The sequence below is a fragment of the Aethalodelphis obliquidens genome, unplaced genomic scaffold (genome assembly GCF_003676395.1).
Source record: "Aethalodelphis obliquidens isolate GAN/ISIS:26980383/991018 unplaced genomic scaffold, ASM367639v1 scaffold36, whole genome shotgun sequence".
Taxonomy (NCBI): domain Eukaryota; kingdom Metazoa; phylum Chordata; class Mammalia; order Artiodactyla; family Delphinidae; genus Aethalodelphis; species Aethalodelphis obliquidens.
This window is the reverse complement of record NW_020837980.1, coordinates 6,580,735-6,606,565: the sequence shown is the minus strand read 5'-3', so window position 1 is coordinate 6,606,565 and position 25,831 is coordinate 6,580,735. Positions and strand designations below refer to the sequence as shown.

Here is a 25,831-nt window from a genome sequence, read left to right as displayed (position 1 = left end):
CATACAAAACATTCACTCAGACAATTCTTTCCCCCAAATATAGATCTTGTCACCAAGAAATTAAAATCTAGAGGCCAGAAACATAATAATATATAACACATGTCGTCAATGAAATGGGAGGGTTCATTCCAGTGATACCACATCCTTAGATGCCTGTGGCACGTGGTTGCCACACAACTCGCCTAACATCTCCATATATGGGCAACTCTGAGTTTGCAAATTAAAAGATGCTACATTTTCGGGCTTCCCTGGTGGCGCAGTGGTTGAGAGTCCGCCTGCCGATGCAGGGGACACGGGTTCGTGCCCCAGTCCAGGAAGATCCCACATGCCGCGGAGCGGCTGGGCCCGTGAGCCATGGCCGCTGAGCCTGCGCATCTGGAGCCTGTGCTCCGCAACGGGAGAGGCCACGACAGTGAGAGGCCTGCGTACCGCAAAGAAAAAAAAAAAGATGCTACATTTTCTAGAGTTGCTTGGTGGTGATGAGAAGTGCTTCAATTAGGAACTACTACAGCTTGGAAAACATAAGTCAAACACCACATAAATAACAGACATGCAAGGCTCCTGGTATCCATTTTTCCACAGAAAAATTTCTAATTCTAGACTGCTGAGATAAGTCAAAGGTGATCGGTCTTCAGCAATGCAAAAGAAGAAATCTATTTCTCTTCTCAACCATAATTAGTTAATACTACTGAAAAGTTTTCAGTGAAAGGGCTACTGTATCATAATATAAATCCTCTGGATAAATTCAGGTTTTCTATGTCTTTTATATTAACTCAACAACTAGAATTTGGATGTATGTATAAAGTATATTGAAATGGTGTGAAAAATGGAGTCATCTTCGTTAGGTAAAAGTACAGAAGAAAGAATTGCTTAGAAACAAAAGCAGATAGACTGTCCAGGTTCTTTCATTATATGATTGTATAGATATTTTTACTAATCCTAATTCCCTCAAGAGAAAAACCCCAAAGTAAGACAAGTACAGTAAATGCATGCTAGAAATGGTAACTGGGAACGGGTTGAGCGTTCACTGCTTTATTTCTTTGATGGTTCCAGTGAGCCAAGTTTCCATTACCAATTCCAGAGACGTGAAAAGCAATAAGGAATTTACATAACACTAAAGCTGTGCTGACCGTGATTTAATTCTTCGTTATTCCAAAGTCATTTTACTGCCGGTAATCATACTATAGGCTTCAACAATCATTAAGAGTTATGTGGATTTATAGACAGTATAAGAGATTTAACAGAATCTTACATGATTGAAATCTACCTTACTTCCCTTGGTGTTTTATTTAAAGTCATCTTTATCTGTTACCTCTTTCTATTAGAAATACTTTTCTCCTATGAACACATAAGAATAAAAAGGATAATCTGAATTTTCCAGTTGTTTAGATTTCAGATAGACACTTCTGAAATCTTCTAAACATTTATGAGATAATAGACATATTTGATAAGAGTTCTGTGAATAACTGTTCACAGCAATTTTCTCGTTTAGTGACTACCAAAGGCAGTTCTCAATGCTTTATAGTAATAGAAGCCAAAAAATGGATAACCCCAAAACCATTCTTATTTCCCTGAAACATATTTTTATAGTTGGACTTGGAAAAATGTATCTGCTGTTATTATAATTCATTTGAAACAGAATGATGTTAAACCATAAAGACATGTTTCAGGACATCTTCCTACTTCCCCTCCCTGCTCAGCAGCTCCTTATGAACTTTCACTTGCTGGAAAATGCCTACACTCTCTAGAACTAGAGTAGTTTTTTCTATTTTGAACATTCTCTGGAGCAGTGCTTCCTCCCAGCGGTTGGGGTCTGGGTTATAAAAGGACTTTTCTGATGCAAAAAACCCAAAAACATTAACACAAGATCAAAACCTTAGTTAAGCTAGTGATATAAGCAGAGTAATAGGGAACATGGTATCAATCTGGACTAAAAGAAAGATCAAGATTTAACACCCTAGAAGACAATAAACAACCAGCATTCCCAGTTCAAAGTCAGATCACAGTATTTTGGAGAACTACATATCCAGTCCATGAACTTCTTTTTTTTTTTTCCCAATGATATTTTATTTTTTTTATTTATTTTATTGAAATATAGTTGATTTACAATGTTGTGTTAGTTTCTGGTGTACAGCCAAGTGACTCTGTTATACATAAATATACATATTCTTTTTCATATTCTTTCCCATTATGGTTTATTACAGGATACTGAATATAGTTACTGGTGCTATACAGTAGGACCTTGTTGTTTATCCATTGTATATATAATAGTTTGCATCTACTAATCCCATCCCTCCCCTACCCTCCCTTCCCCTTGGCAACCACAAATCTGTTCTCTATGTCTGTTAGTCTGTTTCTGTTTCATAGATAAGTTCGTGTCATATTTTAGATTCTACGTATAAGTGATATCATATGGTATTTGTCTTTCTCTTTCTGACTTACTTCACTTAGTATGATAATCTCTAGGTCCATCCATGTTGATGCAAACAGCATTATTTCATTTTTTTATGGGTGAGTAGTATTCCATTGCATATATGTACCACATCTTCTTTATCCATTCAGGCAAACAGAGTCTTTAATCTATGAGCTGGAGCTGGCGGGAACTTGGTATTCGTCTGCCTGGAGGTCTCTTACCCAGATGGTCGCTTGGCTCACTCCCTCAAAATCCTTTCTGATTTCTGGTTTAATGTCCCCTCCTCAGATCTCTTCCGGCCACCCTCTCTAAAGAAGGATTGCCATCACTCTGGATCCTGCTTTACATTTCAGTCACGGCATTATCACTATCTCACACCATATTTTGTATTTGTTTATGTGGTTATTGTATCCTCCCTCAAAAAAGAACATAAACTCCATGAAGACATGGATTCTCTCTAGTTTTTGCTCTATCTCCAACACCAGGAATAGTGCCTGACATGTAGCAGCCATTCCATACATACTTGTTAGATTACTGCACAAGTAAAAACAAGTTGGATAAACAAACCAATTATTAAAAATGATAATTTGGGATTTCCCTGGTGGTGCAGTGGTTAAGAATCCACCTACCAAGGGACTTCCCTGGTGGAGCAGTGATTAAGAATCCACCAGCCAATGCAGGGGACATGGCTTCCATCCCTGGTCCAGGAAGATCCCACATGCCGTGGAGCAACGAAGCCCATGTGCCACCACTACTGAGCCTGTGCACCACAACTACTGAAGCCCGCATGCCTAGAGCCCATGCTCCACAAGAGAAGCCACCACAGTGAGAAGCCTGCACAGCACAACGAAGCATAGTCCCCGCTTGCTGCAACTAGAGAAAGCCCGTGCGCAGCAACAAAGACCCAACGCAGCCAAAAATTAATTAATTAATTAATTAATTAAAAAAAAAAAAAGAATCTGCCTGCCAATGCAGGGAACACAGGTTCGATACCTGGTCCACGAAGATCCCACATGCCGCGGGGCAACTGAGCCCATGCACCACAACTACTGAGCCTGAGTGCTAGAGCCCGGGAGCCACAACTACTGAGCCCACGCACCACAGCTAGTGAAGCCCATGTGCCTAGAACCCGTGCTCCACAACAAGAGAAGCCACCGTAATGAGAAGCCCATGCACTGCAACAAAGAGTAGCCCCCGCTCGCCACAACTAGAGAAAACCCACACACAGCAACGAAGACCCAATGCAGTCAAAAAAATAATAATTATTTTTATAAGGCTTATATAAAAAATTAGATATTAGTACACTAAGGGTAAGTTTCATCAAGGTGAGTTTTTGCTTGCTTTCTTTTATACTTTCTTAATTTTCTAATTTTTTCTAAAAGCATATATAATTTAATGTTACTTAAAAACGTATTTGTTAAAAAGAAAAACATACTTTCTTAATTTTCTAATTTTTTCTAAAAGCATATATAATTTAATGTTACTTAAAAACGTATTTGTTAAAAAGAAAAACAAAAAAATTTGTTAAAAAGAAAAAATAGATAACAATAAGATAAGGAAAATCATGGAATCTGACTTTATCAAGGGCATATCACATCCCATGTACTTTGCTAGGCCACATACACTGTTCACAGCAGGTAGGGAAGTGGGGAACCCATCTCATTTTACACGGCCGGAAAGTGGCAGAGCCTCAGATTCAGGTCAACTAATGTCAATGTGAATCTTTTCCCCACACCATGTTGCTTCACTAAAGGCTATCACCTTCCAAGTTTCCAAAGATTGTATACTAGAACTCAGAAACCTACCAAATGCAGAAAGAAAATATCCTAGTTAAAACTGTGTACTGAAAACGTAGAATTACTATTAATCATATCATGAATCTGCTCACATTATTCTCAAGTGATTTTATCCACCAGTTATTATTATATAATGAACCAACACTACTCGTGGCATTATGTTTATATGACACAATTTAATTTTAAGGGCAGCCCCTGTTCAGAAACTATTTATTAGGTAACCAATGTTCATCTGGCTCTTATATTAGGGATATCGAGGATGGGAGGACACAAGAGAAGTAGAGAGTTTATAATAGAGCTAAGAAAACAGAAATCATGTCTCCCCCCTCCCCAATTGAAGACCAAATACAAAGCAAATAAGATAGTAATAGTATAGCATGGACGGTATACAAAATTGCTTAGGATGTTTATTTTAATTGGGAAAATTATTTTAGGGTGAGGAGAGTGAAAGGCAGCTTCACTGAAGAGATACAATTTTGAACTAGGCTTTGAATGGTGTAAAGGATTTAGATTACTGTGATCTTTCTCAAATCACTTTGCCATCTGATGCTCAGAACCTTAATCCTAATAAAATAGGTCCCAATTTCTTGTGAGAATAAAATTATGTAATGTGTGCAAAAAAAAATGAAGAATGAAAAATACCATATAATTGTATTACCTCAAAATGAAAAATGGAGGACACATGCATGTTTTCACTACAGCCATGAAAAACAGCTCTTCTCTATTTCATTATGTTCTATTATAGTGGTCGCCACCTTAGTAATGAGCCTGTGGTCCATCACATAATCATAGCTCATTACCTCTTACACTATGACATGGTTGACACAAAATATCACCTCTAAAAGGAGAAGTCTTGCAGAGGAATGATTTGTAAAGAATACTCAATGGCCAGAGTAGATATGACACCTAATTTTCTTCATTCTGAATAAACACTCGTTGAACACAGTATGTTGATAAGCCATTTACAGACTCCAACTTTCCAAGACCTTAGAGACAGAACAGGGCTTCCCTGGTGGTGCAGTGGTTAAGAATCCGCCTGCCGATGCAGGGGACACGGGTTCAAGCCCTGGTCTGGGAAGATCCCAAATGCCATGGAGCAACTAAGCCCATGCGCCACAACTACTGAGTCTGCGCTCTAGAGCCCACAAGCCACAGCTACTGAAACCCACGTGCCTAGAGCCCGTGCTCCACAACAAAGAGAAGCCACTGCGATGAGAAGCCCGCGCACCGCAATGAAGAGTAGCCCCCATTCACTGCAACTAGGGAAAGCCTGTGCACAGCAGCAAAGACACAACGCAGCCAAAAATAAATAAAAATAAAATAAATACATTTATAAAAAAAAAAGAAACAGAACAAAGCAAAACCTACTAGAAACATGTTACTAAAGTATAGTAATGTTATTAGCTGTCTTTTTCTGAATATCAAGTAGACTGCTTAGAGGGAAATTATTTCCCATCCCACACCCTAAAGAAGTGTTATTCAAAGGATAAATTGAAAAAGCAATTCATACAAAACACTGGTTAAGTCCTACATCTTATTTTGGATTTCATCACTGTCCAATACTGACAAAGTCATTTCAGTATTCCAAACCTCAAGATTTCATTTTAATTTGCCAAACTGATCTTTAATTCTTAACAGCTGCTAATGCAAGCAATAAGTGGACTTACATACTATTTTTATAATTGAGATGTAAATTAAATACAGTGCAATACGCAGATCTTAAATGAAAGATTTTAGTAGTTTGGACAAGAAGGACCCATATAAACCACAGGGTATCCAGATATTCAGACATTTCCGTTACCCCAGAAAGCTCTTTTGTGCCCTTTCCCAGTTATTGAGCTCTACAGTCCCCCTCACCACCACCACCAAAAACAACCACTCCTCTGATATATCATACCATAGAGATATACACTGAATAGTGTACAGTTTCATAGGTATATGATTTTAGTTAACTGATTATGGCCAAACAGTACTATTAAATCAATCACTGTTAAAGTACACAAGGGCCTCTAGTTCCTTGCTGATCTGCTGTTGCCTCACCCACATAAGTATTTTTGTCAGTGACAGGTGAAGTCAGAAAGAGCATGTTTTGCAAATGCAAAGACAACATGAAACAATGAAGGATAACTAATATAGTAAATGACTCCATCAAATCCCAAAACTCCATGGACAGGTTGAAAACTAATGGATTATAAAATCAATAAAACCAAGAGCTGGTTCTTTGAAATGGTAAGCAAAATTGACCAACCTCTGGCCAGGCTCACCAAGAAGAAAAGAGAGAGGACCCAAATAAACAAAATAAGAAATGAAAAAGGAGAAATCTCAGTTGACACTGCAGAAATCCAGAAAACCGTAAGAGAATACTATGAACAATTAATTATATGCCAACAAATTTGACAACCTAGAAGAAATGGACAACTTTCTAGAAACATACAGCCCATCAAAACTGAATCAAGAAGAAATAGATGATATGAACAGACCGATCACTAGAAGTGAAATAGAATCTGTAATTAAAAAAAAAAAAAAAAACTCCCTACAAACAAAAGTCTAGGACCAGATGGCTTCACAGGCGAATTCTACCAAACATACAAAGAAGAACTTATACTGAGCCTTCTCAAATTCTTCCAAAAGATTGATGAGGAGGAAAGACTCCCAAAGATATTCTATGAAGCCACCATCACCCTGATACCAAAACCAGACAAAGACACCACCAAAAAAAGAAAACTAAAGGTCAGTATCTTTGATGAATATAGATGCAAAAATTCTCAACAAAATATTAGCAAACCGAATCCAGCAATACATAAAAAAGATCATAGGCCACGACCAAGTGGGATTCATCCCCAGTTCACAAGGAGGGTTCAATATGTGCAAATCAATCTATGCATTAACAAAAGAAAACTAATGGGTTAAATCCAACAAAGTAAAATCAAAATATAAAATGCCCTGCCATTTAGGTCCAAATAAAACGAACTCAAGTATGTGATGGGAAAATGTGATGTTAACAGAGCACAAACTAGAACTTTAGTTTCATTCAAGTTCAGCAGAAATCAATACTATGTCATCATTACCAAAAACATTCATTTTCATCTAGACTGTATTACAAAAGTAAAGTGTTTATTATGAATGAGAAAATGACTTTTCTTGCCATATCAGTGATCAAAAATATTAGAAACATAAGAGGAACTGTTAAAGAAACTGCTGGTGATGACACAGAGAGGAGGAGATATTCAGGTGACATGCCGGCCATCTGCAAACATAGAAAGAACTGATATGTGAAAGTGAGGCTAGATTTCCACATGGCTCCAGGGAACAAAAGTAGGGCTGCTTGTTGGAAGTGAGAGGGAGGTATATTTAGGATAACCTAACAAAAGAGACAATATTTGGAGCTGTTGTAAATAAGAAAGGCCTACCTTTTGCAGCAGTAAAATCTTGGTCACTCAGGTGTTCCAAAAGATCCTAGATGACCATTTGCTACAGGTACTATGAAGATCTGAAGTTCATATAGACGATTTCTACAATCCCTTTACGTGCTAACATTCTACAAATCTATGATTGGGTTCCAATAAGGTGCCTTAGTAGGTCACTGGTGGATGCTCTTGACCAGAAATTGAGGGAACTGAGGAACCTACCCCAGTGTATTAACACCTTGAGGCATTAGATTCTGAGGGTCAAACAATTGGGTGAAATAACTGAGTAGAAAGAAGGTGAGGACAACCTGGTCCTCTTTGGTCATTCTCATTATTTGTGAGGTCATCTAGGTATTGATTCTGTCCTATTAACTCAATTTGGTAATGTCAGTAGCTCTTCCTGGCTGCCAGGAATCATTTACACCACTCCTACAGAACTCCAGAGGTTTTGGAGTCACTTTATAGCTTAGAGAATAAGAATAAACTCCACATTGAACTGTGGAAGGTGCTTCATCCATTGTGTGGCTGATACCTTTGGGAAACCAAAACCCAAAGTACTATAGACAATGCCTTTGTTTCCAACACATCCCAGAGAAATACAGATGAACCTACAGAGTCTTCTTCCTCTACTGAGTTAAATTAATTACAAAGTATAACAAAAATATTTTATGTATCATAAATTTATGTGAGAAACCCCTGACTGAGAGAACTAGAAGGCAGTTATAGAGTTGCTTCCTGACTTAGTGTAATATGGAAGTTATGCATGCATCATACCCATTAAATCCTCCTGAAATTTATGAACCTGCACAGTTAGCAAGGGAATATTTGAACCATATTATTCTGTTAAGATGGTGCACCAAACCTAAATGCTCACAGACGAATGGATTAAAAAGATGTGGTATATATATATTCAACCAAATACTACTCAGCCATAAAAAAAGAATGAAATAATGCCATTTGCATCAGTGTGGATGGACCTAGAGATTATCGTACTAAGTGAAGTAAGTCAGAAAGAGAAAGACAAATACCATATGATATCACTTACATGTGGAATCTAAAATATTATACAAATGAATTTATTTACAATACTGAAACAGACTCACAGACATAGGAAACAAACTTATGGTTACCAAAGGGGAAAGCCAGGGTCGGGGGAGGACGGATAAATTAGGAGTTTGGGATTAGCAGATGCAAACTATTATATATAAAGCCGATGAACAACAAGTTCCTACTGTGTAGAACAAGCAACTAATTATATTCAATATCTACCTGTAATAAACCATCATGGAAAAGAATATAAAAAAGAATATATTACATATATGTGTGTGTGTGTGTATATACACACTTATAACTGAATCACTTTCCTGTACACCAGAACTAACAAAACACTGTAAATCAGCTATACATCAATTATAAAAAAGAGATGGTGTAGAGATCGTGAAAAGGTATAACATTAATCACTAAAATTGTAGAAACAAAATACCAGGAAGTATTTTAACATGAACTGGCATTTGTCATGTTATCTCCCATTCATTGGAAGTTTTGAAAGCCAGATTAAAAGTTCTCAAGTAATAAAAGAAAAACAATTATAAATCTGAGATGTCATGATCTAGAAAATATCCTTATCATTCAAATACATATTTATATAAAACATGTAGGTTACATACGTTCATCAAATGTATGTCACTCAGTAAATACTTCTGAAAGCCAAGTATGCATGTTATGTTAGGCATGGTACAAGTCAGCTATGGAAACAGAAACAGAATGCATTTTCATAGCTTTTCTCCCCACTTCTGGCTCTCTCAGTCAATAATTTTGAATCTTTATTATTGAATTTTCTAGGTAGTAATTCTAAGAGTCATGGAGCCTTTCATAAGTCTACTAGGAAAAACAGACATAAAAAATTTCAACACTAACAAAAAAAAGTCACCAACATACATTTGGAATATTAGGGTCTCTAAATATTTTTGTCCTTCAAATGCATGTTTATATAAGGCATGGCACATACATTCATCCTAGTGATAAGCGAGTTATGAAAGTATATATGAAATACAGAAGTAGCTCATAGCAAAGTGTCCTGGAGGATAAAATTGTTTCGTATTACTGGGGAAACAGCAAGAGACAGAACTAGAGACGTCTAATGCAGATTATGAAGACCTGTGGGCACCAACTTAGGGAACTGGGTTGTTACTCTCTAAGAGATGATGATAACTAGTAAGAGGTAGAGGATGTGATTCAGAAGGATCCTTATGTGGGAATGTGGAGAAAAAGCCAAAAACAGCGTCAGGGAGAACAGCAGGGAGCGAAAAGGAACATCCAACTTCAAGATATTTAAGCGGTAACAGTTTTAAGACTTGTGTTTCAAACTTTGCTTCTGAGACAATCCCAACAACGGTTCACGAAGGCGAGATTCTTGGCTTAAATTTTTTTTTTTGGATCTGACTTGCGAAGTCACCTCAAGTTAAATCAAAACTCTTTAATAAACACCCACTGTTTCGTGTTAAACTTTCTTGGGAAACTTGGAAAAAGTAGAAAGCAGAGTCCCTGCAGATGAAGAAGTCATCTGTACAGAAAGTAGTGTAACAGCCGAAAGCACATCCGTGGCAGGGCTGTTGGTTTTTGTGAAGAACTAGAGAAGAAGAAAAAGAAAGCTGAATTCAAAATGTGGCTCAGCAAGCTACAGGCTGTATGGTCTCAGGGCAAGTGTTTACCCTCTGCACGAGCACATTTCCTGGGCACAGTGTGGCCACAATACCTACTTGCTGGATTGTGACAAGGATTTCAGATAAAAATATGCAAGACTTTGATGTGTGCTAGGCGTTTAATATAAATAATAGATTCCCTTCTGAAGTAATCCTCTGTCAAATGTGTGGCCTAGCAAATGGTGGACACTCACTATTAACTATATAATAGACATATTACACAGTTATTCTCTGCCTATTTTTTTACCTTCATTTGATTTTTGAAAGGGACATGATCTAGCGTAGATCATGTGTTTGAGAACCTCTTGATATAGAGAGAGAAGACTAGGCCCAGAGGGGGAAAACAAGTCCTCCCAGGCACCATTGATAACTAAGAGAAAACCTGACAGTTATAGGCACTTTTTCTAAAACTTCTAAAAGCTTAAGGAGGAAAAAACTATATAACAAAAGTGTAAAAGACATTATACATTAAGCCAGAAAGGACTTAGAGGTGCAGTCAGCACAGCACAAAGCTGGTAAGAGAACCAGACTCAGAAGATCAGAATGTCACAGAAATCTTCCTTCACATCCGAAGAAAAGGATTCCATAAAACACCTGCTGCCCGGAGTAGATTTCTGATGCCAGTGATTCTGGGGCATTTGGAAGTAGGTAGCCTCTAGAAATTTTTTTCATCTCTAGAACTTTGCTGTGCATTTAAATGTCTTAATGTTGTTTTTATTTGTCTCCCTAATCTCTATCTTCTATAAGATCTGAATCATTTTTATTTTTCTTCCTAATCTGTTATTTCCTATGAGATCTTAATCTTGACCTACAGTTTTTCCAGTCTTGGTACTTTTCTGGAAAATATCTGTAGTGGATGCTGTGATGGTCCTGCCCAGATTCCCTTTCAGGAAGGAAGGACTATTGCCTCAGCTGCTGGCAGTGCCACTTGGGGGACAGCCCTCAAAAGTCAGCCCTCTGGGGATTGGCTGGTCTGAAAACAGCTGCCTCAAGCAAGACCACACCCCATTCCAGGGCAGCCCACGGGGACATAAAAACTCAGCCCCCTCACTCCAATGAGAGAGAACTCTGAAAGGACACCCCAACTTCACACCACCCAGAGCCTCCCCACTAAGACCACAACACAACCCAATTTCTCGCTTGGCCCAGGCCTGCTTCTTTCCCTTCCATTCCACCAGTGTTGATGCTAAGAGCTCTCCCTAATAAGCCTCCGGCATGCTCATCTCTGTTCAGAGTCTGCTTCCTGGGGAACACAACCTGCACTAAGGACCTCCAGAGATCCTGGGCAGTTGCTGTCAGGAGACGAATCTCAAGGCATGATGAGAACACACTCATCTGACACAGGGCACACACACAGAGGACAAGAGAAACCTATCACTGTGGACAGGATTGCACACGTGTCCCGGCCGCCTCTTTGAGGCTCCAGCTCCCTCTACTAGAAGCATATGATGTGAATGGGGAGAAGGTGTAGGCAGAAGGGAGAAGAAGCTGATGGGAGCAGGCAGGTGTGAGGATCGAGACCCAGAGTGGATGAGACAGATCTGCCTGAAGGCGAGGGACAGGCTGGAAGCAGAGATGAGGCAGGACCATCAAAAAGAAGCATCGCGAGGGGCAGAATGGTGGTGGGAAAAATTAAGTCCAGAAGTCCAGGAAAGAGATGTTCAGATGATGACTGGTCACTGTGGCATCTTCCTCCGGCAAGGCAACCTGCCTGACACTTCTGAGCACTGTGAGCTGTGCTGTGAACTTATGTCGTTTATACCGACCTGGAAGGAGCTCAGTCTGATGAAACATTGACAGGAGCTGAAGGGACATTAGAGAGAGTCCTTAAAATGAAGCTGCCTGGACCTTTGCTACCTGCTGTTCGGTGATGGTCACTGTACTAAACCTCATTTCTGTTCTTTCTCATCCTCCAACTCCACATACACACGTCCTCGGAGTCCCAACTTGCACACAGGTAAGCCGTTCTTGCTTGCTTACTTGCTTTTTTTTTTTTTTTTTTGCGGTACGCGGGCCTCTCACTGCTGTGGCCTCTCCCGTTGCGGAGCACCGGCTCCGGACGCGCAGGCTCAGCGGCCATGGTTCATGGGCCCAGCCTCTCCGTGGCATGTGGGATCTTCCCAGACCGGGTCACGAACCCGCGTCCCCTGCATCGGCAGGCGGACTCTCAACCACTGCGCCACCGGGGAAGCCCTTGCTTGATTTTTTCGATACACTCGATATTTTAAGTGAACTAAGGCTCCTGGTTTCAAGGCATTGTAGCTGGTGTCTTTACAAAGAGCAATCACAGCTCTTAACCAGCAGTCATGCTTCATGGATATCTGCTAAAAGGAGTCTTTTGCAACACACATTAAGAAGAATACCATTGAGTGAGCGAATGAGAATCACATACTAATCTTCGAAGAATCACAGCTTTGAACTGAAAGAGACTGTAAAGATCACATTTAGATTAACCTCCTGATTTTATAAAGGAAGAAACTATTTTCTGGCAGACTTTTTGCTGCAAATATTTTCCTCCTTTCCCACCCATAGAACACTATTAAAAAATGTTTCTGCTCCACCTTCCATCTCAATTTCTCTTCTCCTTTTAAAAAGCAACTACGCTGCCAGGAAAAGCATTTCAAGGTGGATCATGTGAAGTCCCAGCCAAGGCAAAAAAAAAAAAAGTTAAATTGAAGAAGCAGCTGGTTCTTTGCCACTAGATGGGGAGTTAGCATGCCCTCATTGTCCTCCCCCAATCTTCTGGGGCAAGGGGTACTACTGGACATTTGTGTATCCAAGGTGCCTCTACTACCCTCCCTCCTTATCTCTTCTCTACCCTGGGTTGGGCCCACAGGGCTACGTGAGTCACCAGTGCAGCTGGAATCCTTTTAGGGCAGGAGGATAATTTCGGGCTGCTGTGGTTACCTGTATTTTATTCTCTAAGACCAAAGGCACTTCAGCTCCCACCCTGAAACCTCAAAGGAAAGGAGATCCTAAAAGTAAATGGAATTTCCATCGATTTTTTTTTTGGTGATTTCTCTTCTTCAATATTATAACACATATGCCAAAAAAAGAGATTATCTGGTTACCGACTGGGAACAGGCCGACCTTTCAGGGATTGACTACAGAAACTCCCAAGAACTTGGAGCTGCGAAAAAGCAAAATGGTAGAAGATGAAAAGAAACTATTCGGCTCTTATTTGACCTTTTGGCAGTTTTCTGATCTATTGTCTTTTCAAACTGCGGTGAGTTCAAGGGTTGGGGGGCAATTGTGAGAAGAAATGACAGTGGTGACCTAGACACCCGAATGAGCCCAAGTCTTACTCAATGGTTAGACTTTATTGCTCCATTTTGGAGGTTTAAATTTGAACCCCAGTTCCATTCAAACAACAAACAGATAAATGAAAGGATATTGACAGGATAACTTAACAACAAATTAGACTTAAGCTATTTCCAGACTGTGTCAAGTTCTATACCCTGCTCAAATGGAGATGATACTCTCACCTTTCCGAGTTAATACGTTATGCTGCTCTTAGGAGAATGTATAAGTACGATTCACATTTGTCCCAACCATTGAAATGACTCTCTAGTAGAACAAAATACACCCACGCACCTGCAATAAGTGATCTTAATTAATCACATTAGTATAGGCATACCTCAGAAATACTGCAGGTTCAGTTCCAGACCACCACGGCAAATCATATATCGCAATAAAAATGAGTCTCAGGAAGATTTTTTGGTTTCCCAGTGCATATAAAAGTTATGTTTACACCATGGTTTAGTCTATTAAGTGTACAACAGCATTATGTGTAAAAAAAAAAGTGTATACACCTTAACTTAAAAAATACTTTAATGCTAAAAATTGCTCACCCTCTGGATTGTTTATTTTCTTTTAGCATCAAAGAAGGTCAGTGTCTACCCATGTTCAAACATTGCACGACATGCCTGTCCTAATAACAGTTGAGTCTTTCCACAGAGTGTATTCAAAATAACATGTCATTTGATAAATTCATAAATGTAAGAATAAATGAATGAAATTACCTTAATCATAAAAAAAAATGCTAACCATCATCTGAGCCCTCACGGAATTACGATCTGTTGGCTGGTGGAGGCTCTTGCCTCAGTGTTGATGGCTGCTGACTGATCGGGGTGGGGCTTGGTGGTAGTTCAGGTGGTCACGGCAGTTTCTCAAAATAAGACAATAATGAAGTCTGCTGCATCAATCTTCTTTTCATGAACAGTTTCTCTGTAGCTGTTTGACAGTATTTTAACCACAGTAGAACTTCTTTCAAATGTGGAGTCAATCCTCTCAAACCCTGCCACTGCTTTACCAACTCAGTTTATATAATATTCTAAATCCTTTGTTGTCATCCCAACAATCTTCACAGCATCTTCATCAGGAGCAGATTCCATCTCAAGAAACCACTTTCTTCTCTCATAAGAAACAACTCATCAATTGTTCAAGTTTTAACTTGAGATTATAGCAATTCAGTGACATCTTCAGGCTCCACTTCTAATTCTAGTTCTCTTGCTACTTATACCACATCTGCAGTTACTTCCTCCACTGAAGTTTTGAACCCCTCACAGTCATCCCTGAGGGCTGGAATCAACTTCTTCCAAACTCCTGTTAATGTTGATATTTTGACCTCTTCTCATGAATCACAAATGTTCTTAATGACATCTAGAATAAGAAGTCTTTCCAGAAGGTTTTCTATTTACTCTGCCCAGGTCCATCAGAAGAATCACTACCTAAGGCAGCTGTAGTCTTATAAAATGTATTTCTTAAATAATAAGACTTGAAAGTCAAAATTATTCCCTGATCCATGGGCTGCAGAATGGATGCTGTGTTAGCAAGCAGGGGAACAACATTAATCTGGTTGTATGTCTCCATCAGAGCTCTTGCGTGACCAGGTGCACTGTCAATGAGCAGTAATATTTTGGAAGAAATCTTTTCGTCTGAGCAGTAGGTTTCAACAGTGGGCTTAAAGTATTCAGTAAACCATGTTGTAAGCAGATGTGCTGTCATCCAGGATTTGTTGTTGCGCTTCTAGAGCACAGGCAAAGTAGAGTTAGCATAATTCTGAAGGGCCCTAGGATTTTCAGAAGGGTAAATGAGAACTGGCTTCAACTCAGTCACCAGCTGCTTTAGCCCGCAATAAGAGTTAGCCTGTCTTTTGAAGCTTTGAAGACAGGCATTGACTTCTCCTCTCTAGCTATGGAAGTCCTAGATGGCAACTTCTTCAAATAGAAGGCTGCTTTGTCTACACTGAAAATCTGTTGTTTAGTGTAGCCACCTTCATGAATTATCTGAGCTAGGTCTTCTGGATAATTTGCTACAGCTTCTACCTTAGCACTTGCTGCTTAACCTTGCACTTCAATGTTATGGACATGGTTTCTTCCCTTAAACCCCATGAACCAACCTCTGCTAGCTTCAAACTTTTCTCCTGCGGTTTCCTCACCTCTCTCAGCCTTCAGAGAATTGAAGACAGTTAGGGTTTTGCTCTGGATTAGGCTTTGGCTTAAAGAAATGTTGTGGCTGCTTTGATCTTCTCTCCAGATCACTACAATTTTCTCCATATCAGCAATAAGGCTGTTTCCCTTTCTTACCATTCATATGTTCACTGGAGTGGCACTTTTAACTTCCTTCAAGAACCTTCCTTTTGCATTCACTGCTTGGCTAACTGGTGCAAGAGGCCTAGCTTTTAGTGTATCTTGGCTTTCAACATGCCTTCCTCACTAAGCTTAATCATTTCTAGCTTCTGATATAAAGTGAGAGCCGTGCAACTCTTCCTTTCACTTGAACACATAGAGGCCACTGTATGGTTATTAACTGGTCTAATTTCAATATTGATGTGTCTCAGGGAATAGGGGTGACCAAGGAGAGAAGGAGAGACGGGGAACGGCAGGTTGGTGGAGCGGTCAGAACACACACAACATTTATTGATTAAGTTGGCCGGCTTATGTGGACATGGCTAGTGGTGGCCAAAAACAATTACAAGAGCAACATCAAAGATCACAGATTATCATGACAAACATATTAATAATGAAAATGTTTGAAATATTCTGAGAATTACCAAAATGTGACACAGAGACACGAAGTGAACAAATGCTGTTGGGAAAATGGCTCCAGCAGACTTGCTGGACTCAGGGGTGACACAAACCTTCCGTTTGTAAAAAATGCAATATCTGTGAGACGCAATAAAGCTAAGTGCAATAAAAGAAGGTACGCCTGTAGTAGTATCAATCCTTGATTGTGTATCCTTCAGCAAGCATAAAGAGAGACGCATAATTTTTTATATGAAATGTACTTTCACAAATATATTGACAATATCCAGTTTATCAGCCTGTATATGGCATTTGCTTTTAACTTCTAAACGTGACAAAGAAGAGCACTGCTTGACATAATCCTTCGATTCGAAAGATCAATTACACTGAATGGTGCCTGTGAATTCTAAATCACTGAGAGTAAATGACAGGTATTAGGCAAAGCACACTGACTGAACAACATAGCCTGCTGGGAGTGAATACACTTGTTTGAAAACAGTATTTCTTTTCTTAAGTGAGTACATAGTGAATGAAAAGTTGATAGTTGATAGCTCTGAAGACGAGAATCTTCTGCCTCACTACAGTAAAGGCCAGGGCAGTGCCAGCTCCTTTTGTCTCCGTGTGAGTGTGCCTGGATAATTTTCTGAATGGACCATCTCTAGGGCACGAAAATGAGAAACTGCTTCTGAACCTATCAATTTCTGCTGAGCATGCCAACTAAAAAGCCACCGTGACGGTGAACAGATACAACCTGGGAGCTAGACTCAGACTCCCAACCAGCTCTAGGATGAGGACAACTCCCAGTGACGAGAAGGGCTGCACTGTAACCAAGGACCCAGAAGAGGAAAACTTCTGTAATTGCCACTTTCCAAGGCAGCCATCCCCATTGCCTCAAACACGAATCACTGGCATCTAAGCCTACAGGATTTCCCAGAAAAACATATGAATGCTGTGTGCACACCCTATTTAAGACAGGCGCCACTGGAATTGAACTCCGGGAACCGTAAACCTTCACCTTCTCCACACACCTCTCTCTTCTTCCGCTCCCCTGGGTCTGACCTGCCAAACAATGACCAGACACATTTCTCTGAATGTCCAACCCCAACTGTGCTGGAGCAGAATTCTTAAGTGGTAAGTCGATCAAAAGGATAAAAAAAGACATAGTTCTATTGCACAGAATTTTCCAGACACAGTATGAGAAAAGAAAGCTGTTATCATTTACTTGAAAGAGCTGGCCTGTCCAGCAACAGTGCTTATAAAATTACCTCCTATTTTTAAAAAATTGTATTTTGCAAATGACTACCAATAAAAATAAAGTTTCACTAAAATTAAGAAAATATAATCAAACACTTTTAATATACAAGAGCCAAGATGGTGCTACACCGGGTATTATACTGTGGCAATATTGCTACAGCTCCCTGACTCGTCCTTTAGAATAACAATTCTTTTTTCTCCAGGTACTTCCTGTAATCTGGGATTTCCTCTCTGGCATCAGCCTCAGTCTCACCCTGTACCACAGGAATTTTTCCCAGGCCTGACAATCCTGTCTCCACATATGGAAATTCCAGAAATGTGTTGTCTCTTGCTTCTTTTGCTAAGAATTTATAGAGTCTAATAGGGCTTTTTTAGGAATTTATAGCTTAAGAGAACTGAGCTATAATAACACATCTCCTAGAAGAGTTGCAAGATAATGCTGTAAGTTTGAAATGTCATCTTACATATAATAAATCATTTTCTTACTTGGCTAATTATTTAAGTCATTAATTTTTCTGTTTTGAAATACTTTCGAATTTATGGAAAGAGTTACAAGAATAGTACAAAGAACATCATAACACCCTCTGCCCACATTTATCAGATTCACAAATTCTGCCACATTTACATCCTCTCTCTCTCTGTACACACACACACACACACACACACACACACACACACACACACACACAATCTTTCCTGCACTCTTTGAGAGTTAGTTCCAAACATCATGACCTTTTTAACTCTCAATTCTTCAGCACGTATTTGCTAAAAACAAGTACATTCTCTTACATAACTACAGTACAGTACAATTATAAAATTCAGGAAATCTGATACAACACTACAACCTAATGTACAATCCATATTCAAATTTTACCAATTGTGCCAATAATGTCTTCTGTAGATAATAATTTTCCTGATCCAAAACCACATATTATATGTAGTTGTCATGTCTCTTTTATCTCCTTTATTCTGAAACAGTTTCTCAAACTTTATCTTTCATAACACTGACATTTTCGAAATGTTCAAGCCAGCTGTTCTATAAAATACCCCCCTCAATTTGTACCTGTCTGATATTTCTTCATAATTAGATGGTGATTATGAATTTTTGTCAGGAATACTAAATAGGCAATGTTGTGTCCTTCTCAGGACGTCACATCTAGAGGCACATGATGTTGCTTTGTCCCTATTTTATTATTTTTTATTTTAAAAATTTATTTTCAACTCTTTATTTTGTTTACTTACCTTAAAGAATACCTATAAGACCAAGCCCCTACAGAAGTGTTAACTTCAAAAAAATTTACGGACCAAAATTCTAACCTCAGTAACAATTTTTCTAAAATATTAGTTCATCAGACTAATAAATAATTGAGTGGTGCAAAAGATAGGAAGACTAATTCCTTGCACTTTAACTCTTCGCAATGCTACTGACTTACTCACGAATCTTACGCAAATTAATTAATCTCCCTGATTATGGTTTTCTATATTGGTACTTTTTACAAAACAGTGTGGAATCCAGGCACAATTCCATTACATTCGCATATTGGCAATATTTATGAGCAAACAATGTATCCCTGCGAGGTACATTCTTTCTTTTCTGTTTTATGTAATGTAAATAAAGCCACATATTCACTTTTTCAAATGTACCTCAAGGCAACATTGACAAAAAGTATAGTACTTTTTTTTTTTGTCTTGCAAGTATAGTTATGCTCCAAAGAAATCTGAAGAGTGTTTTACTATAAAAGCATTGTCCTCCCATATGTAGGCAAGAGAATGATATTAAATAAACATTTAGTGCTAGTAAAAGCAAAAATGATGCCTTGAGAAGGGCTTTTAGAGTTGAGAGAAATGAAGAAAGCTCAGTCTAACAAATTCTCTCAGAGGTATCTTGTGTAGTATAATCACCACTGTTATCAAATCGTGCTTAACAGCAAACTATATTTTCTCACAGTTTACATTATGTATCCAATAATAGGAATGTATAAAAGAAATAATTTACCCTCTGATTTGCAAATATCAAGAGAAGGGATCTTAAACTATAGTCCTTAAATTCAAATTAATTTCAATGCCCCAAGAACCAGAATAACAGATTTCTAGGGTATTTACTACTAAACATATTCTTTCAAATTCCAAAAATCTAGGCAAAATCCACAAACCCTTTCCGCAGATTAGGAAAATGCCTTTCCCCAAATAAAGAGACACCATTCTACACACCACACGAGTCGAGTGTCAAAAGGAAGAGACCTCTGAGCCTCGGTTCATGCAGGACACATACAGGTATTTCTTACAACACAGCAAGAAGTTTCTTAGAGAATTATAATGGGCTGATAAAAACTATCATGAATCACCATTTATACTGGAATAGAATTACGGTGTTTTATATTTAATTAATGGAGTAACACTGTGTGTCATGGTTAAGCACAAGTCACTCTACATGGAAAGTAGTCCATGGAAAACCACTCAGCACATACAGTACTCAATGAACAGCAGCTATCTAGGAAATATATCATATAAGCCAACAAACAATTACAATTACTTTTCATTTGGCCTCCAAGACAACGTATTCTCCTGGTTTTCCTCTTTCCTCACTGGTTCTCTGTCCCAGACTCTTTTGCAGGGGCCTGCTCTATCTTGGTGTTCAATGTTGGTGCATCCAGGATTCAGTCTTTAGATGACATTTCTTCCCAATCAACAATCACTCCTTAAGTGATCATATTCATGTCTCCTATGCACCAATTCTCACATTCATATTTCTACCCTGACAATACCCTAAGTTCATCCACATATCCAACTGTCACCATAACATCCCCAACTGGATGCCTAACAGTCATTTCCCACCTGATGTGCCCAAACAGAAATCCCGATTGTCCCTACAACCCTACTTATCCACTAGTCTTTCTCCCCTCAATAAATAGTACCACATTCATCCAACTGCTTTCAAAACCCAGGAATAATCTTTGACTCTCTTCTTTCTTTCCCATTTCACATCCAAGTCCTATGAGTCAGGACAGTACCATTCCAAATTCATCCACTTCTACCACTTCTATTCTAGTCCAACACCATCTTCCAATCCTGCCATAGCCTCCTTTCTATGGTCTTTCTAACATTTATGTCCACATACATGTTCACTACTGTCCACTCAGCAGCCAAAGTTATCAAATCATACTGATCCCTTCTCAAAACCCTCTGAAGTTGCCCATCAAACTTAGAGCACAATCCAAATTCAAGGGTCTACAAATCTCTACAGTCTGAGCTTCTCCGGCCTTTTCTCCTGTATTCTCCCTTCCCTCACTTTGCCTCAGCCAAAATGGCCTTCCTGCTGCTCCTCACACAGAACAAGCTGACTCTGCCTCAGGGCCGTCTTCCTTGATGCATGTAGGTCTCTGCTCAGACATCAGAGAGGCTGTTCAATGCAAACAAAAACTAGCTAGAAATGCAAACCAAAACTACAGTGAGGTATCACCTCACACCAGTCAGAATGGCCATCATCATAAAGTCTACATATAATAAATGCTGGAGAGGGTGTAGAGAAAAGGGAACCCTCCTGCACTGCTGGTGGGAATGTAAATTGATACAGCCACTATGGAGAACAGTATGGAAGTTCCTTAAAAAACTAAGAATAGAACTACCATATGATCCTGCAATCCCATTCCTGGGCATATATCCAGAGAAAACCATAATTCGAAAAGATACATGCACCCCAATGTTCATAGCAGCACTATTTACAACAGCCAGATATGGAAGCAACCTAAATGTCCAGCAACAGATGACTGGATAAAGAAGATATGGTACATATATACAAGGGAATATTACTCAGACATAAAAAAGAATGTAATATTGCCATTTGCAGCAACATGGATGGACCTAGAAATTATCATACTAAGTGAAGTAAGTCAGGCAAAGGCAAATATCATATGATATCACTTATATGTGGAATCTTAAAAATGATACAAATGAACTTATATACAAACAGAAATAGTTACAGATGTAGAAAATAAACTTATGGTTACCAGGGAGTAAGGGGAGAAGGGATAAATTGGAAGATTAGGATTGACATATACACATTACTATATATAAAATAGACAACCAACAAGGTCCTACTATACACCACAAGGAACTATATTCAATATTTCATAATAACCTATAAGGGAAAAGAATCTGAAAAAAAATAGATATGTATGTATAACGGAAACACTTTGCTGTACACCTGAAACTAACACAACATTGTAAATCAACTATACTTCAATTGAAAAAAAAATCTACTCTAGCTAAAAATAACTGCCCCTCCCTTCTCCATCATGCTCCATATTGTCCTACTTGATTTTTGTCCATAGTATTACCCAATGTAATAGTGTATATTCATTTGTTTATTATCTGACTGTTTCCCCCAATAGGGAGAGGTGAGGGATTATGCCTATTTATTAATTGTCTGTCCCCCCTAGGGCTAAGGACTCTATCTTGTTCATCATTTTTTTTCCAGTGTCTAGAATAATGTCTGGCATGCAATAGTTGCTCAATAAATTCTTATTGAAAAATTAATCATTCTCAGAGAGTTGAAAGAATGATTAAGGTATCCAGAGGTGAATGGAGTTCATGAGAAAATATGAGAATTATAAACTATTGAAAAGAGTAGAAAACGTGTCTTAGAGGGCAGACACACACAGGACAGTGGAGAGTACGTACAAGATATCAGCAAATTTTCAGAGGAATAAAATACTCTGTAGGGTATAACTCTGAAAGCAGACTATAAGCACTGAGAACAAAAGTCGAAATCAATTTCTAAGTTTTTAAAGAATGGTCTGGTGTAAAGTAAACTGGGTATCGTAAAAAGCATCATACCAGGAAGCATCTTTCCTTTTTTCTCCATTTGCTTTCATAGTGCCTCCCTGTCCCCCTCACCACTCTGTCTGAATATATACTATATATAATAGTTTCATTTTTCTATGTCTTAAGTCTTGGAGATTACCATCCTACGTAACTTCACCATGTAGAATTCAGGTTATCTTTTAGTTACAGAATGTTTTCTTGGATTGGAATTTTAAATCTCAGGTCTGTTCCATTGTTTTGCTTTTCTTTTTCAGGGACTCCAATTATTCATATGATGGCTCTTCTTTGCCTTTCTTCCATTTCAACCACTTTCTCACTGACCATTTTTACTTGTTTCTTTAAATCCTTAACATTCTCATCACTGTTCTCCTGCCTTTCTTCAATGGTGCTTACTATACTTTCATTCAAATGTATTCTTCCTTTGATACCTTGTAATTCGATCTGTTATTTCTAAAAATAATAATAATAAAGTCTTTTTCTTTTCTGAGTCCAATCAACTTTCATTTCATTTCCCACTGGTTTGTGTTGGTCCATTTCTAACCTTAGTTCTTGGATTTATGATTCAAGGTGTATTTCATACATTCATGTTTCATGTTTGAAGATATTTAATTCAGTTTAGAGTATCACTGACAATTTTCTTCTCTTTCATGGTTGATGTTCAGAGAGAAATTTCCATCAACTGAAATGTTTTGATCTTACAGTCCTTTCATAGAGATGAAGATTGATTACATTACTGCATTTCATGGACAAGGTGACAACATGAGCTGGTTTACAAGATCTTCAGTTCAGGAGCACCCTCTTCTGTCTGAGTCATGAAGTGCAGTTTCTTTAAAGTCTGGCTTTTGTTGGGGGGCAGTGGAGGAAGTTATATTTCCTTCAATTTTTTTTAATAGATCATTATTGGAGTATAATTGCTTCACAATACTGTGTTAGTTTCTTTTATCTGGTATTCTAGATTTCCCCACCTTGTTTCTTTTTGCCTTCATCAACAAGACTCCAAAGGGTGCCTCTTCCTTACTTTTAACCTTGTTCATCCCTAGAAGCATTGCTTTTCCACAACTGCTACCTGTGTACTTTCAAGTTCCTTCCTCCTTACTCAGTGCTCTTATCTACCTGGAATCTCTTTCAATATTTTCACCCTTAGGATAGACAGACTTTCTTTTTCTAAGGGTGGTTTTCTTTTTTCTTTTCTTTTCTTTTTTTTTTTGGCCACACCATGCGGCTTGATGGATCTTAGTTCCCTGACCAGGGATTGAACCTAGACCCCCGGAAGTGGAAGCAAGAAGTCCTAACCACTGGACCACCAAGGAATTTTAAGGGTGATTTTCGTACAATCCCTTCCTGTCTCTTCCACATGGTTTTTCCAGAACTCCCTAACTGTCCACAGAGGCTCTCAGTAGGAACAGTGAGACAGTGCCACTAAAAACTGATGTTGCTTTTCCACTTATAATAACTGAAGTTCGGACTGTCCTCTGTTCTCTAGTTCTGCTGAAGGTGAGGGATTTATGGGGTATAATTTGCTTTTTGTTGGTCTGTACAGATTTTTGGCAGATGTAGAAGGAATTGAGATTTAGGCATCACAATTAATTACTTCAGCTACTTGTTCGTTTATCATTCCTAGTCATATATTTCTTCCCTATGTCCGAAGTTAGATTTCTGGCTTTACTGTTTAATCCTGTAGTGGATACTATAGTGGATACATTATGCTCCACCCGCATCACCTCTTAGAGCTGAGGTATCTATTTCCTCAGTTGCTGGGCATGATGACTGCTGTCTTCTCGAAGCCACGCTTCCCACTAAGAGTGACCCTTGTCCAGGGGGACTGCCTTACCCAAAGCTACACACCCCCTCTGTGATGAAGCCAGCAGTCAAGGCTGGCTAATGCGAGGATATAAAGCTCAGGCCCTTTGCCTTAATTTGTGACCACTTTGAAGGGCCAACTCAGCTCCAGAGCTCCCTGTAGGATCAGCAATGACCTCAATTGTAACCTCACTGTGGCTCAGCTTCTCTGTCTGCCCAATCCTACCTTCCCCACTTCCTTACAGCTGTATACCTTAAATGCACTCTTCAATATACATACTGCAAACAATTCTATACCACACGGTATTTTCAGGGCATCCTACTTAAAGACAATCATCGTCTGAAAAAAATTTTATTGAGTTATGAGATGGGCACTGTTATAAGTGCTTTGAATATGTTGTACACATTCACTTAATTCTCACATGGAGACTGTGAGGAAGATACTGTTATTTTCAACATCATATCTCAGATAAGAAAAGAAACTCTTAGAGAAGATAAGTACCTTGCCTAAGTTAATAAATGGTCAAGGCAGGATCTGAACATAGGCACTCTGACTCAAAAGCGCATGCTCTCTTGCCCACTTTACTGTACTGCCTCTTGTGCTAGCCTTGTACTCTCTGCTTCTCTGGTGTGACCCTGAGTGTGCCCATTCTCTGCATTTTTTATGCCATGCTATGAAGCGTAGCCAGCACATGACACACACCACGATGATCACAAGTATTAAGATTTTTTAACACATAATACTTCACTAGTGGATTGACCTTAACATGAGCTGCTGAAGGTAGAATTCATTGATCTTATGAAGTTGTCTTTTAAAGCTTTTCATTAAAAACAGAGAAGAATGTTTGTATATCCAGCCTCTGGTCACTCAGTCCTATCACAGGATGACATTCCATTTGCACACATATATTAGCAGGTACATGTTAACAACCACTTCTCTATAGATTTGTTTTCTATCTCACCTCAAAGAAATACCAAAAAGATTATAACTTTTCTCCAAAGTTCTTACCTCCATCTTGAAATTTGCTTAATCTTTCAAAATACGATGACATGGGGGCCTGAACGATGTCAAGGATAGCCAGAAGTGTTCTTGTTAGCCTTAATAATTCACTGAAACTATAAAATCCAAAGTATATAAGATTCCGAGCCAAGTGAACCACCTTAATTTTAAAAAGGCGGGGAGAAGGTGAAAAAGAAAAGAAAAACATTAGGAACGGAAATTAGCATTGACTTTTTATTATCTAAGTTAGTGCAGGTATTTCTAACCTTTCTAATTCTTTAATACCTAGGAATTGAAATACCTGTGAAAGCAACCACTGAACTCCAATTTAGTCAAGTTTAGAATTAAATCCAAATAAGACCAGTTCATCAACCCCATCAAAGGCCCATGTGACAAGAAGATGAGGTATCTTGTCAACAGCCAGCAAGGAAGGGACAAGACAAGATTTTAGTTGTATCAGGGTGGTTAAAAGAGGTTTACATTAGAATGATTTACCTCTTATTTAAACATTAACTTACGTCAGTAGGATACCACTTAATAGTTACTTTAATGAATTACTTTAATAAATGAATATTATCCAAGAAATTTGTCTAGAAATATATGTTCCTT

The 25,831-nt window shown here is 38.7% G+C and overlaps 1 protein-coding gene across 4 annotated transcripts in view; it reads right to left on the bottom strand.

Moving 5' to 3' along the window:
- ITPR2 (inositol 1,4,5-trisphosphate receptor type 2) overlaps positions 1-25,831 on the bottom strand; it is a 526,334-nt gene that overhangs the window by 318,637 nt on the left and 181,866 nt on the right. For all 4 annotated transcript variants that reach the window (XM_027129402.1, XM_027129406.1, XM_027129405.1 and 1 more), the window contains one exon: positions 25,232-25,382. In XM_027129402.1, coding sequence (XP_026985203.1) covers positions 25,232-25,382 — 151 coding nt within the window. The remainder of the gene's footprint in view (positions 1-25,231; positions 25,383-25,831) is intronic.